Source organism: Drosophila innubila, chromosome X (assembly GCF_004354385.1).
Source record: "Drosophila innubila isolate TH190305 chromosome X, UK_Dinn_1.0, whole genome shotgun sequence".
Taxonomy (NCBI): domain Eukaryota; kingdom Metazoa; phylum Arthropoda; class Insecta; order Diptera; family Drosophilidae; genus Drosophila; species Drosophila innubila.
In genome coordinates, this window is record NC_047626.1 from 9,256,709 (window position 1) to 9,270,395 (window position 13,687).

The 13,687-nt window shown below is 37.1% G+C and overlaps 1 protein-coding gene across 1 annotated transcript; it reads right to left on the reverse strand.

Annotated features, from left to right (window-relative positions):
- Positions 1–247: 247 nt before the first annotated feature.
- On the reverse strand, positions 248–4,454 carry LOC117785372 (dystrotelin). Its single transcript, XM_034623342.1, has 7 exons — positions 4,079–4,454; positions 3,788–4,019; positions 2,899–3,725; positions 2,254–2,329; positions 2,067–2,184; positions 1,876–2,008; positions 248–1,182 (listed from the first exon to the last, which is right to left on the reverse strand). Exons 1-7 carry the CDS (start codon positions 4,335–4,337, stop codon positions 782–784), a joined length of 2,046 nt encoding a protein of 681 aa, XP_034479233.1. The 5' UTR covers positions 4,338–4,454; the 3' UTR covers positions 248–781.
- Between the last annotated feature and the right edge of the window lie 9,233 nt (positions 4,455–13,687).

Sequence of the window (13,687 nt, forward strand, 5' to 3'; positions counted from 1 at the left end):
CTTTTATTATAAATTAAATTCCAACTTCTTTAGATTAGTTTATAAACTATCTTTTTTCCTGCACAATTAAGTATTGTTTTCAAAATCAAATTTTGTAAATAATCCTTTAAATATGATGATTACTTTAATTTTAAAGCATTTTTTAAACAAATATTAATATTCGAATTTTATAATGGGATTGTCTGCTTTGTTTTTCTATTTAACTATTATTAATTAGTATTACTATTATTTAATACATTTTTTTGAGTTGAGTCCCATACCAAAAAGTGGTTTCTTCATTTATTTTAAAGTTTAATAAAAATCGGTTATGTAAATCAAAATCAAAAAGAGTTTTGTTTAAGCAAACTTGCACAAAATCGAACTTTCTGTAAACAGAACTTAATTAAAGACAGTTAAATTGAACTTACTTGAAATTACTGTACTTATAACCTTTAGTTAAACTAGTTGATATTGTCAGTATTGTCTTTTTGTCTGATATACAAGCTTAATATAATACAAAATACTATTTTAAGGACGGAAGATCAGCTGTTGATCCTAAAGAGGTATAGATACATATATACCCCATGGGATGTATACAGCAATGGAAGAGCTGAGTCTTTAACAACTTGTCATTAGCTTCAAATTGTTAAGAAACATTTTAGAAACTTGGCTTAATTAATTATTAATATTTACATATAACTGCACGTGACTTTAAGGCATTTGGAATGATAATTAAATTAATATTTGCAACTTTCAGGTTTTGTCAAGGTATGGACAATATATTATTGTCTTTCTGTTTTGATTACAGTGAAGCCTTCACTTGTTGTCCGCGCTTTGAGCTTGTGGTGCTGCCGATGCTGCGTCTTTGTTCCTCCTCTGTCTTGATGATATTGTCCAGGACATTCTCCAGATTCTGTGTGGCTGCCGACAATTCAGCATTGTCACTATACGAATCCTCAACAATCTCCTTGACTTTGTTAAGCAACAATTTGAAATTAGCCATTTCCGTATCGCGCATATCCACATTGATGGATTGCTCCAAGAGTGCACCAAGTGGCATGGGTAATGATAACGGTGCCCCTTGTGTTCCAGGTGCTTGCAACAAACTGGAACGACGTTGATCGAACCACAAACTGATGTCGCTCAACGAATAATCCGACTTATTGGCCTCCAAATAGCTGCGATTTAAATCAGCGCCATTAACTGCAAAGCGAAAGTGAAAGAGATGGCATGAGTGGGCATGAAAAAGAAAAGAGATAGACTAATGAACTGTCTTTGTCACGCCGAAGATTTGATACCCTTGCTGACCAAAAGCATTAATATAAATTAAGTATATTTAAAAAAATGGCTTTTCTTAAATTTGAGAAACAGAAAAGATTTTCGAGAGATCGTTTCTATAGCAGTTATATGATATAGTAGTTGGATTTTAACTAAATTTGGCTAGGGTATGAAAGAATATATTAGTTATACAAATTGTAAGTTCTCTTCAAGAAACAAAGTTTTTTATCACTAAAGGATCATTGGTAAAGATTGATTTTCGAGCGTTTGTTCCTATGACAACTATATTTTTTAGTATGCCAATTATAATAAAATTTGTCGGGGATGTATCGGACAATACCTTTTTCATAATTTGTGTGTTTGGTTGAGGTGTCTTTAGAAACAAAACAAAAGTATCTTATAGTAAAATTCGGTTTTTAAATGATCCTTTCTATGAAAGCTATATGTTATAGCAATGTGATCCGCTCAGTTGCGACATATGTACTGCCTGTACTAAATTTTAATAAGTTAACTAAAAAACTGCGACTCCAATTTGCATAGAAACAGACGGACATGGTTAGATCGATTAAGAATAAATGTTTATAATATATGGGGTTTGATCTATAGAGATCAACTCACTGGAGTGTGTTAAATTAGCTCCGACAGGCGCATACATATCATACACTGGCTGTCCAACCGGCACCGAGAGACGCTGTGGAGTGCTGGCATTCAGAAATGTGGAGCTGATCAATGGAGCAGCAGAAGAAGCGCGCTAAAAGCAGATAAATAAGTGTAAGTTGAATATTAAAGTTAATTTCTTCTCTACTAACCGATAGTTGTCGCATATCCTCAATGATTTGCAGCAAAAACCGCTGATGAGCACTTAAAAACTCCGAGATTTCAGCGCTTGAAGTCGTCGATAGCAATTGCAGCTGTGTTTCCAGTTTGCTGTTAACAATGTAAAATGAAAATTGCTTGAAAATGTGTATGAAAAACGTTATTAACAATTAGACTTACGAATTTTGCAGTAGAACGCGATCAATGATGGACTGAAGACGCTCGGAGGCGTTGCTGGCGAGTCCAGTTAGGGAGCCTGCAATGGCAAAAGATTATATTACTTGATTTGAAATAAAAACGTTTACATACATTGGCAAAAAAACGTAAATTAAATTTTAGTAGACTTTGATGGAAGTAATAAAAAAAAAAAAAAGTGGGCGGTTACAGTCGAGCACGCTCGACAGTAGGATACCCTGTGCCCAGGTACTCTGTACTAAATGCTGATTTTCGAACGACTGTTCCTATGGAGTTTTGTCCTATTTTTAAATGCATAATTTGTCAAAAACCAAAACAATTTTTGTACTATAAATTTGAAAATAAAATTGATCTGCCTGAAATTACAAGGAGTCTACGTTCCAAATTTGATGCTCCGAGCTCGTACCATCACTGAGATCTTTTCGTTCATACAGACTGACGGAAGTGGCTATATTGACTCGGCTGAAGATGCTGATCAAGAATACATATAAGCTTTATGATCTCTTTGCAGAAACTTAATATACCCGCTCAGGGTATAAAAACTATTATGCACTGCGCATCTAACAAACTGAATAGCTTTTTTACATTGCTTAAGTACAGGATTTAAGCATAAGTAATTGCAGTGCATACATAGCTCCTGTTGTGGTTGTTGTGTCGTTGCTGGCTTCTCATTCGTGGTGGATTTGAGACGCATTGTGGAATTGCTGCGTATGCTGCGAGTTTCGGCTGGAATGGGCGCCAGTTCGGTGGCATTATTGGTTTGTCCCACGCCGGCGACACTCTCCTGGGCATTGCAGAAGCCACGACGTTCCTCTTCCTCGGCATCGGCGCGTTGTGTCTTCTGTGCATACGGAAACCAGCCACAAAGTCTGGCTAGATAGTGTGTCCAACGCTTTGGCGTCGGCTGATCCTCAACAAAGACCTCGCACATGCGATGCGATGCCTCATGCTTGCCACTCACTGGCGTGGCAGCCGCAAAGCAGGGCAGGCACAAGGATACATCCCGACACACCTGACACTTGAAGCGTATGCCAATAATGTGCTCCATGCGACAGCCAGCACACTGATTGCTATGTATCAAATGCTCCGTATCCTCAATGCGCTTCACCAGCGCCAACAGATTGCCATAGATGAGAAAGCGTGTTTGTGTGTGCGTCCAGAGATTATGGAACTGCTGCTCATTCAAACCGGCGACACCATGATGACAACGTGCAAAGCATTGCTCCAACATAGTGGGTATATTATGCGATCCATAGGCTTTGCTCTCACCCAGATAACTCAGGAGTTTGCTGATCGTCAGCAGCAGCTGCTCGAAGGCATAACGTGAGACGCACTGGGATTTGGCATCCGCGAGCAGAGAATAGAAGTCACCGACCATGTGATCGCTGCTGTAGAGCTTGCAGAGCAGCAGAAATGTGACCTTGATCTCCAGCAACGAAATGGAATGACGACGATGTCTACAAAATACAAATTTAACACATTTAAATAGGGTAACAATTTGCAGTTGCATTCCGCTTACGGATCATAGATGTTCCAAAAGAAATTGGCCAACAGTCCGGTGGCTACATCCAATTGATAATTGGGTGTTTTTGTAAAGTGTCCCAGTTTCTCGCAGGCAAAATAAATATCATGCAACAAGGATGTGAGCTGAAACGGTGGCACCATTAAATTCAAATTACAATTGCCACTGCTGGCGGGCATGCCATGGCGTTCCAATATGGCCAATACCAATTTATAGGGTATTTTGCTAGCTGTGAATAAAAAGATACTAATAAAGTAACATTCATTAATATGTTGTCCATTTACTTACTGTGAAAGATTTTCTGTAGGGCCATAAATTTGCTGGCACAGCGATAGACAGTGTATTTGTAATTGCCATAATCCAATTGCAGTTTAGCCATAATCTCAGTTAAACTCGAGGTCACTTGTTGCGGCGACTGCGACTGCGACGACACTTGTTGCTGTTGTTGCTTTTCTCCCGGTTGTCCTTTGTTATTTGCCAAGGCCGCAATAGCAGCGCCACTATTGCGCATTGTTGTCACTTGTGTGTTCACAGCGCTGCCCATCATATTGCTATTTTACTTTTACTTAAGCTTTGCACTTTTATTTATTGTTTAATTTAATAGACGGTTTTGTTTAAATTTGTGAAGCGTCGGTAGCTGCGTGTTTTTTGCGTTTTCACGACGTTCGTTAGCGCAAAAGTTAAATTTGAAATGATTGTGTGGCAACGCTGTTGCGCTTGCGCTTGGCAGCACTACGGTGATGCCAGTCAACGCAAAAACGTAGCCGTTGCATTTTGAATTTGCATTACTATGAACAATTTTGCTCTATTTAATATGCTTTTAAATAAAACGAGCATTTTTTAATGTGCATATATAAGATATTTGCAGTTTTTTTTAAAGTAGTCTATTAAATATATTTAACAACAGCCATGTAATTTGCTACATTATCAACTTATGTATCGTCTCGATATATCGTTTGAAGTGCACGACTTCAATACGATTGCTCTACTGTCTGTGTCGCCCAGCACTGATAAAAATTGCGAATCTAAAAAAGAAGTCAATAAAATTTTAATAAATTTGATGAAAATATAAAATTCAAAATTAGACAAAATTAAGGTTAGCATTTTAATGAAGGCTTAATGTTTGGCAGCCCTCAGGAAGAGAAGTTGGAAAATTTAATTTTCTTTGCGTTTAAAAACTTTAAAACCTATGTATAAGACCAGCCCAGAAGCACACTGTGTCAGATTGGTTAGGATATCTCAAAATACAAGGCAGTTTTTCAGACTTGATCTCTGACCGATGGTTCCTATGGCAGCTATATGATATAGTATTGCGATCCAAAAATAAAAACAAACTAGATCTGCGTACGGTATCCAGGAGTCTACATACCAAGTTTGAAGTCTCTAGCTCTTATGGTCTCTGAGATTGACAGACAGACATGGCTAAATCGCCTCGGCTGTTGTTACTGAAGAGTATATAAACTTTATGGGGCTTGCCACGCCTCCTTCTGCCTGTTACATACATTCTGCCAAACACATAATACCCGATTTTGCCTATTTTTAATGGGCACAGTGTATAAAAATGCACATACAGTATGTAAAGTAAATGGGTGCACAAAAATAACTTAGGGTTGTATTTTATTTTATTTTAAAAGACAGATTAAACTTTAAAGCAAATGGATAATGTTTATTTTCGCTAAAAATATTCTAGAAAACTTAAGAAACTATAATAAAATAAGAAAAAATATGGAGCCATCATTTTTATTCAAAGTACCATGGTATGCATGCATCCATCAATAAGGTTATTTTTTCTTTCAACACACATTAGCAGGTGATTAGCATACATATGGTATAGGCATACAGGTGTATGTGAGCGAGTGTGAGTGATTAAAATGCATAGAAGAGACAGAGAGAACAATGAAAGAGTACGTGTACAATAAACTAAGTTTGTACCGCCCAGCAAAGCTACTGATTGACTAGCTGACAAATGTGTGAGCAGTCATGTTGTTGCCCCTCCCAGTTTCACCTGCGCGAAATGGTTCAAATGTCATAACAAGATGGAGCAGACATGTCGTGCAATCACACACTCACACACACACACAGGCACACACATACACATTTGCATTTACATGCCGGGAGTTCACAATGTCAACCAGGGCCAGGAACAATGGACAAGCAGTTTGGGCATCGTTGGCGTCGTTGGGTTCGCCCAACTGCCTGCGCCAGGCAATAATAATTCGCCAGTGCCAGTCATTGACAATGTCGGTGCCATAATGGCTCTCAACTGGCAGTAGGAGCAGCAACAACAACAGCAACAACCACGGCAATGGCTGTAGGAGTTGCATTGTTATTGCTGTTGCTGTAGTTGCTCTGCTGCACTGCGTCGCTGGTAACAACGAAATGACAGACGGCGCGACACCTACAATTGTCAGAGTCATCTAAATGAATGAATTAAGTCAGCCATGTGACAACTGCAATGACCGCCCTTCTGCTGATGCCCAAAGTCCCCAACGCCAACGTCAGAGCCAGTCTCATTCTCATTCTCAGTGTCCGTCTCAGTCTCAGCACCATTCACAGTTGAGGCAGCCAACACGACAACGCACTATGGGCAAGTTTCACATTTTTTTGGCCATAAATTTATATTTTCATATTATTGTTATATACTTTATTTTCGAGCAAAAAAAAAATATGACTCATAGAATAATGATTATTTTTACTTTTTATAAGGAATATATGGACAAAATTTCTATAGATTCCTAGTCAGGGAGCCATTTTTAAATTTAAGAAAAATTAAAAAAAAAAATTTTTAAATATATTTTCAATTTTATGAGTTTTATTTTGTTGAGTCAAAAATAATGTTTATTCCTGAGTTTTATGTTTTGCTCAAAAGTAATTATAAGTAAAATAATAAAACTCATAGAATAATAATTATTTCTTGAGTTTAATATTAAAACTTATAATGATTACAGTCCCTGGTTCTTATAAAAAAATTGATCTACATCGCATGACTTAATCATATAGCTTCCATAGAAAAGATTTGTCTCAAAATAAGTTTTTGATTGACCATTTTTTTTGTTTTCCTGCTAGTCGGACCAATCTCAGTTGTAGGTCATATTGTGCATCTGACATTTACAGGGTGCCATAGAAAGCGAAACCAGCCGAAAATCTCCCAAAATTCCATACATTTTTGGGAGATTTTTGCTTGATTTCGCTTTATTAAAATCATACTATTATATTAGCAGTTTGAAGTTATTTCTTGTATGTGTTGTCATTAAAATTTATTTGTCAAAAATGGATTATTACCAGCAAAATTGTCAAATTCCTCACAGTGCAACGGCTCACGTTGCGCATTTGCCACATTGTTTTGTTGCTGTCATTCCTGACGCCTTCTGCTGCTGCTGTTGTTGTGATTACGTATTTTGCGCGCTTGCTTTCTTCCTCTTTCACTCCCTCTCTCATCGCCTACTCACTCTTTCTCGTAGGGAACAATGCGCGTTGCCAAAGTTATATGGCACACACGTACAACAACGGTGACGTCGACGTTGACGTCGAAATCGACAATGCCGCCGGCTGACGCAGGACAAAAGGCAATGCTGGAATGCAAATGGCGTATGGACGTGAATGAATGCTCCTAACACGGTGCAAAATGTTGCTCTTGATTTCTGTTTTTCACTTAATATGTGTGCATTATTAGAAAAATATCGAGCGGTATCAAAAACTTATAAAAATTGCAGTTATTATTTTTGAAATTTTCTTTCAGAAACAACCATAAATTATCAAAATAATAAAATATACAAATTTATCTTTAAGTTTTAGTTGTTTTTTAAAGCTTAAAGTCGTGGAAATGCCACTTATATAAACAATTCCACTTTTTGTGAACCACACATTTTTTTTATGTGTTTATAATTTTTCGTATAAACTTGAAAATATGAAAGTAATGTTTTTTAATGCTGCTGTCATATTTGTCATTCTAAATTTTTGACAGTGTATTACGTCGACCGGCCAGCGCGCCAATTAAGCAACAAAAGGTCGGTCGCTTGGGTTCCCGTTGCTATCGACATCGCTATCGACATCGTCATCATCATGCTTGACGACTTGGCTGCTCTGCTATTAAAACGAAGCGACGTTGCGAAATGTTTTGATGAAGCCAATGCCTGCGAGTTCGGTCAGCTGACTTGACGCCTCCACACAACTTTTCAATGGCCTCCACTTCCCCTTTCTTTTTTTTTTTTTGGTTTCAATCCGCAAAACGATTTATTATTGCGCAACTGTTAAAGCTTTTCCGCAATTTTATGTTATTCTTGTTAATTTCTTATTTCGCTTTTTTTTTATTTTGCTGCACATTTTGCAACAAACTTGCCACCCCATGTTGCAGCCACCAATACGTTTGGCAAAGTCTCAAGCTGTATGGATATAGCGTCCAGTGTCCAGCCCTGAGGCATTCAGTTTCTCTTTACATTGTTAGACCCTGTACTTAAAGAGTACAATGGGTCTACAAAATTTTATAAAATTTTTCATTATTGGAACAGCGGATAGAGCATATGAATTTCAATCTCACTTTAAAAATTTTTGTATTTTTAAATTAATTTTTAATGACTAGTTAAGGTTGAGAGATATTTTGACGAAAAATACGTAGAAATTAATGTTAAATTAAATAAAATTTAACAAAACTATGAAAAAATTACTTCATTATTAATTTTTTTTCTGAATATTCTTAAATAATCTTTGAAGTCAAGCTGAAATCAGCTAGTTTACTTAACAGCGTGTCCGTCTCTTATGTAAGTGGTCCTGAATTCCATTCCCGATTCATAAGTTTTTAATAATATTTTTGTTTACCTTTTATTTTTTTTTTATAATATTTTTATTTTCATTTTTAAATTTAATCTTTTTTAACAGAATACGTACAAGGTCTCTCACAGTCGGGTTTGCTCAACTGTAGCATCTACTGCTATTTTATTGTTTAAATAAAACGCGAAGAATAAAATAGCACTGGAGGACACAACGTGAAGCTTTTTGCAACTGTCTGCTGTGCGCACAACAAGTGGACATGGAGTAGAGCTGTCTGTCCGTCCCTCTGTCCGTCTGTCTGCGTGTCCGTCCGTGTGTTTCTCGTTAACGTTAATGGGAGCAGTGCCTCGGACCTGGTATGGTCTAATTTGAAGTCTGCCGTCTGCACAATTATCACATCATAAAGTATGAATCTGGGTGATGTTACGAAGTTGCGTTGTTGACTAATTTCATATTCATCTATATATTTTTAATATGGGAAATTCATCATGTGACTTGCATAAATTTGAAACATTCCTCTAAAATCTCTAAGCTAGAGCTAAAGAGCAAAACAAGTAAGACGATCTCACAAGAAAAATTTTATTTTTAATATCTCTTTAGTTCCCCAAAAATGCTTGATGCAAAAAAATAATCGAAGACCGTGATCTATATATAGTGATTGCAGTGAAAATATCACAATTCCTTAACTGAGTGTCTGTTATTATATGTATATACACATCATTTTATGTTTACCCGATTTCTGTGTGCCCAACGAAGTGCAGAGTTCAGCAATTCGATAGTCATTTATTTATATGCAAATATATTGTGTCATTTCAGTTTATGAAGGCTGGAAAATACACTGCAATGTATGTTTATTATTATTGCTGGGTTTTCTGAATAATCGATGAGCCATTTAAGAAAATATCGCATCAAGTTCGACACGAGTTCTTTAAAGACTGTTATCGATAGGTGATCGCCGGCATTTGCCCATTGCTCACATAATGGCGGACACCGGTGAAAGGACATTTTAAATTGAACATACATTGGCTTTTAATTTTTGCGCATTTCAATTTATTATGACGTAGTACAACACAACAAACAGGTGAGAGAGAGAGAAAACATTAAAACACGCCTGGCGATTCCTGTTCGTTCCCGAATAAGCGCTGCCAATCCAATTAGTTGTGGACAGTGCAAACAAGCAGCGTCCAGCAGCTTCGTCTACTTCTCTTCGCATGTTGCTGCCGGGCAATAAAAATGGAAACAACAACAGCAAATAATAATGGCGACAGCAGTAGTAACAGTGGAAACAACAATAACATCAGCGTGAGGTAGAGCTAAAAAGAGAGAGAGAGTGAGAGAGGAAGAGGAAGCAGCAGGATGTACGATAACCGTTGCGACTGCGAAACATTCGCACGCGTTGGCACGTGGACGATGGGTGAGTTTGCCTGTTCTTGTTGTTAATGGTAATGTTGTTGTTGTTGTGCGTTGGTAAGTTGACGCGAGTGACGAACACTCTTTATATCCGTCATTTTAGGCTACGGTAGTAGGGTATGCTTAGTCTTGATAATTGGAAGTTTTTACCATCTAACATATTTTAAAATTATAATTTTCATATAATTTTATCATGCTTTTTAAATTTTTGTTGCAAATTGTATAAAATATCCCTTAATACAAATATCCGCAAAAAAGTAAAACACTCTTTAAAAAAGTCTGAGTTATGCTACTCGATGCTTCTGATTTTCTCCGCAATTAGACTGAAAAAAGTCATCTATCAGTTATACATATCGCTCATTTATTTCAAGACGGTCATAACTCAAAAACATGATTATTCAACTTATGATGTACAAATATATATTTATGTCCTGTTCATTGTGGAAAATTTTATATTGATATCTTACATACTTTTCATGCGAGAGTCTAAGGAATTTTTGTTTTTACTGCAAGGTGTTACTTAATTGATGTGGGCCTTAAGCATTGATTTAATATATATATATATCACTTATACGCAGCGTTTTCCAGATTCCATTATTTTCATCTGTTTGCTGATGATAGTATAAATATTTCATAAATTCACTTTTATACTTGGGTCAAGGTATATTGCAGTCGTATACTTCTTATAAATCATGTAACAGCTGCATAGAGTATTATAGCTATAAATATTGTCCCAGTTTTTACAAAGTAATGGAAGTTAAACAAACACATTATACCCTTTTTTGCCCACTTTCAATGGGCTCAGGGTATAAAAAGTGTGGCAAGAATTTTTCTATCTTTGGATTCATTACAGAGTATCTTGCAGTTTAAAACTATCTTCTATTCTTTCGCAGTATTTTTTTTTTTTTTTTTCAACTATTAATGAGTTTAAGTTGTTTGTGTAGTTTGATTATATTGCACGACGACTTTCAACTTGAATTAATTCAATACTGCATTTGTCTTTAAATTGAACTGTTTTTGAATTAAAGAATAACTAAAATTGTACTCGTATTTAATTGGATTGAAATTGACAAATATAAATTTCTAAAGAAATTTTTAGCCAACTATTATGAAAGTTGAATGAGGACATTTTATTGACATTTTTCCGACAATAAGAATTAATTAACATTTCGCATATTTTGTTGTCCCCAAGTTGTCAACTTCATAATATAAGAATTTTGTGTGTCATTTAAATGGGATTTTCAGCTTCCATTTGGACATTTGAGAATACATATTTCAATAACAATTTTTTGCTGATGCAAAATAAAAGTAATAAAATGTTGGAGACTTGTAGATTTTTTGAGTGTGTTGAGAATTTAGAATTCAAATAAAATAATACAATTTTAATATTTGAGCTAGGGGAATAATGTCAATAACATAATCGAGCCACAAAAACCGCACTGGGAAAAGCAAAACAACATGCTACAAGTTTTTTCAAGTCCAAGGTGGAATGTTGTTGACTCTTTGGCGTGTTTGTTGTTGCTGTTGTCGAAAAGAGCAGAAGCTTGTCTCAGCTGGTATCAGCTTTAATTAAAAAGTTACCTGCAAAAATGTTTAGCTATTTTGCCTGGCAGCCATTGCTACCGAAAACCCAAACCCAAACTCAAACCTTAACTCAAACTCCGGCTGAGAGCAACCAACCAAGCAACTGAGCAACCGAGCAACGTTCCTGCCAGTCAATGGAATTTTACTGGTTTGCGGTGCTTGCTGAACTTTCTATTAGATTTGCTTGCACTCTTATGGCCTTGCAATTGATTTGGCTACGCCAACTCATAGCTTGCTTCGTCAGTGGGCCAACTGTAGTTGTAGTCATTGCCGTATCCGTATCCGTATCCGTGTCGATGTCCGTGTCCGTATTCGTGTCCATATCCCGGTTAACTTCCATAGACAGCCCGCAGCGTATTTGCTTTGTTGATGTGCGGGGATTGGTGGAGATTGTGGGAGTTGTGGGTGTGGCATGCGGCGGGTGGTAACCTTTTCCAACCTTTTGCCACATATTTCTATATCAATTTGAGTTTACATATTGCATTTTAATGAATTTTCCGACAGCCAAGTGCTGCCATTTTAGTTGATTTAAGCCTTTGGGGTGCAATTTCACGTTTCTTGAAGTCCAACTGAGCCAGCAGAAGCAAAAAGCTGCTATCTTTTACTGCATATATCCTCGAGTTTAGTTGGCAAACACTAAGCAAATTTCTCTGCTGGTCCAGAAATAGAACTAACATGTTTACTTAGCTGCTGAAATAATAATTTGAATTCTATTCTCGATAATTCACTTTTCTATTAACAATTTTAAACAGATTGGTTTGTTTTTAAATCTTAGAAATCTTAAATCAATCAACAACCACTCACAGCAAATACTCTGCTTCGAGTCGAGACGCTGAACACATTAAATTTATGACTCTGCGCGCAACAATTACGGAAATTAACATTGCTAATTGCTTTCTATTCCTGTCGTAGATTAGAGTATTAAAAACTTTAATTTATCTTTTTATTTACTTAACTTTTATATACCCTATTTATGCAGTTGTTGTCTTACAGGGTGTACAAATGAGTCCAACGGTTTAAAGCATCTTAAAGAACCCTCAAGTTGTGTGTTTCTCTCGCCATAAAAAGTGTGAGTGCATGCCACTTTGTAGTTATTGCAGGGTATTATGGTATGCTATGGAAGTAAGTGAACATCATTTGAATACAAATCGCTGCATATTTCTTTGATAGTCATTGCATACTTTTGGCCAAAGCGGGCCAACAAACTGCTCCAAAAGTGGCGTCATCTTCATCTTCATCTTCTTCTGTATCGTTGTCGTTGTCGTTGTCGTTGACGTTGTCGTTGTTGCTTGATGTATTTCATGAATTTTTTATCTACTCGACTGCCAGTTGGTGGAAAGTTTTGTGAAAGTGAAATGCTAGACTCGTAGCGCATTGCATGTTGCACGTTGCACATTGCAAGTTGCAAGTTGCACGTTGGAGACGCTACTCTCGAGACGCTTGTCTCCAGCTCGCAAGTGCAACTGTGTAACATTATGACAGCTCGAACTTATTTTACAGCGTTAGCGAAATGAACAAACATCAAGCGGAAATGGAGTGAAGTAGGAAATGGCATAAAGGATGGAGTGTGGAGGGTAGAGGGTGGCTGGGTTGCACGGTCAAAACAATTGCCAGGCAAAAAGACAACAATAAGAACAATCACAATGTATCTGCGGCAACCGAAACGTGCTGCAAAACTTTGTCTGCCATGCAAAACACGCGAGTTGCAAGTGCAAACATTGCACAGATACTTACTTTCAACATGAAGCATGTGCAGCATATGGGGCATGTGCAGCATGTGGCATGTCGCTTGTCAATGCTGATGCTGTAGCTGATGCTGATGTGGCTGAACATGACGCCGAAATTTGGCAACGGCTGCCACGCGATGCGGGTTAACATAAACACAGATCAATCTCAATCACACTCATCTATGCATGTTGGTGTGTTTGCCTGTCTGTGTGTGTCTGTCTGTGTGTGTGTGTGTCTGTGTGCGGGTGTTTGTGTGCTCGCAAATTGGTTAGATTGCATCGATGATTGAGTAGCAGGCAACTGCTGCAGTTGCTCTGACAGTCTTGTGCATAATTTAATACACTAGTCTACGTTCATTGTGTATTACATTTATCGTCTATCGCACATCGCTTGAATGGCAAACCATAA

What these genes read in the sequence shown, in the direction of transcription:
- LOC117785372 (XM_034623342.1), bottom strand. Translation starts at nt 4,337, where the DNA reads ATGATGGGCAGCGCTGTGAACACACAAGTGACAACAATGCGCAATAGT. An exon ending in TTTTGGAACATCTATGATCC is followed by an intron (nt 3,726 to 3,787) that starts GTAAGCGGAATG and finishes TGTATTTTGTAG; the next exon opens with ACATCGTCGTCATTCCATTT. An exon ending in AGGATATGCGACAACTATCG is followed by an intron (nt 2,009 to 2,066) that starts GTTAGTAGAGAA and finishes ATCTGCTTTTAG; the next exon opens with CGCGCTTCTTCTGCTGCTCC.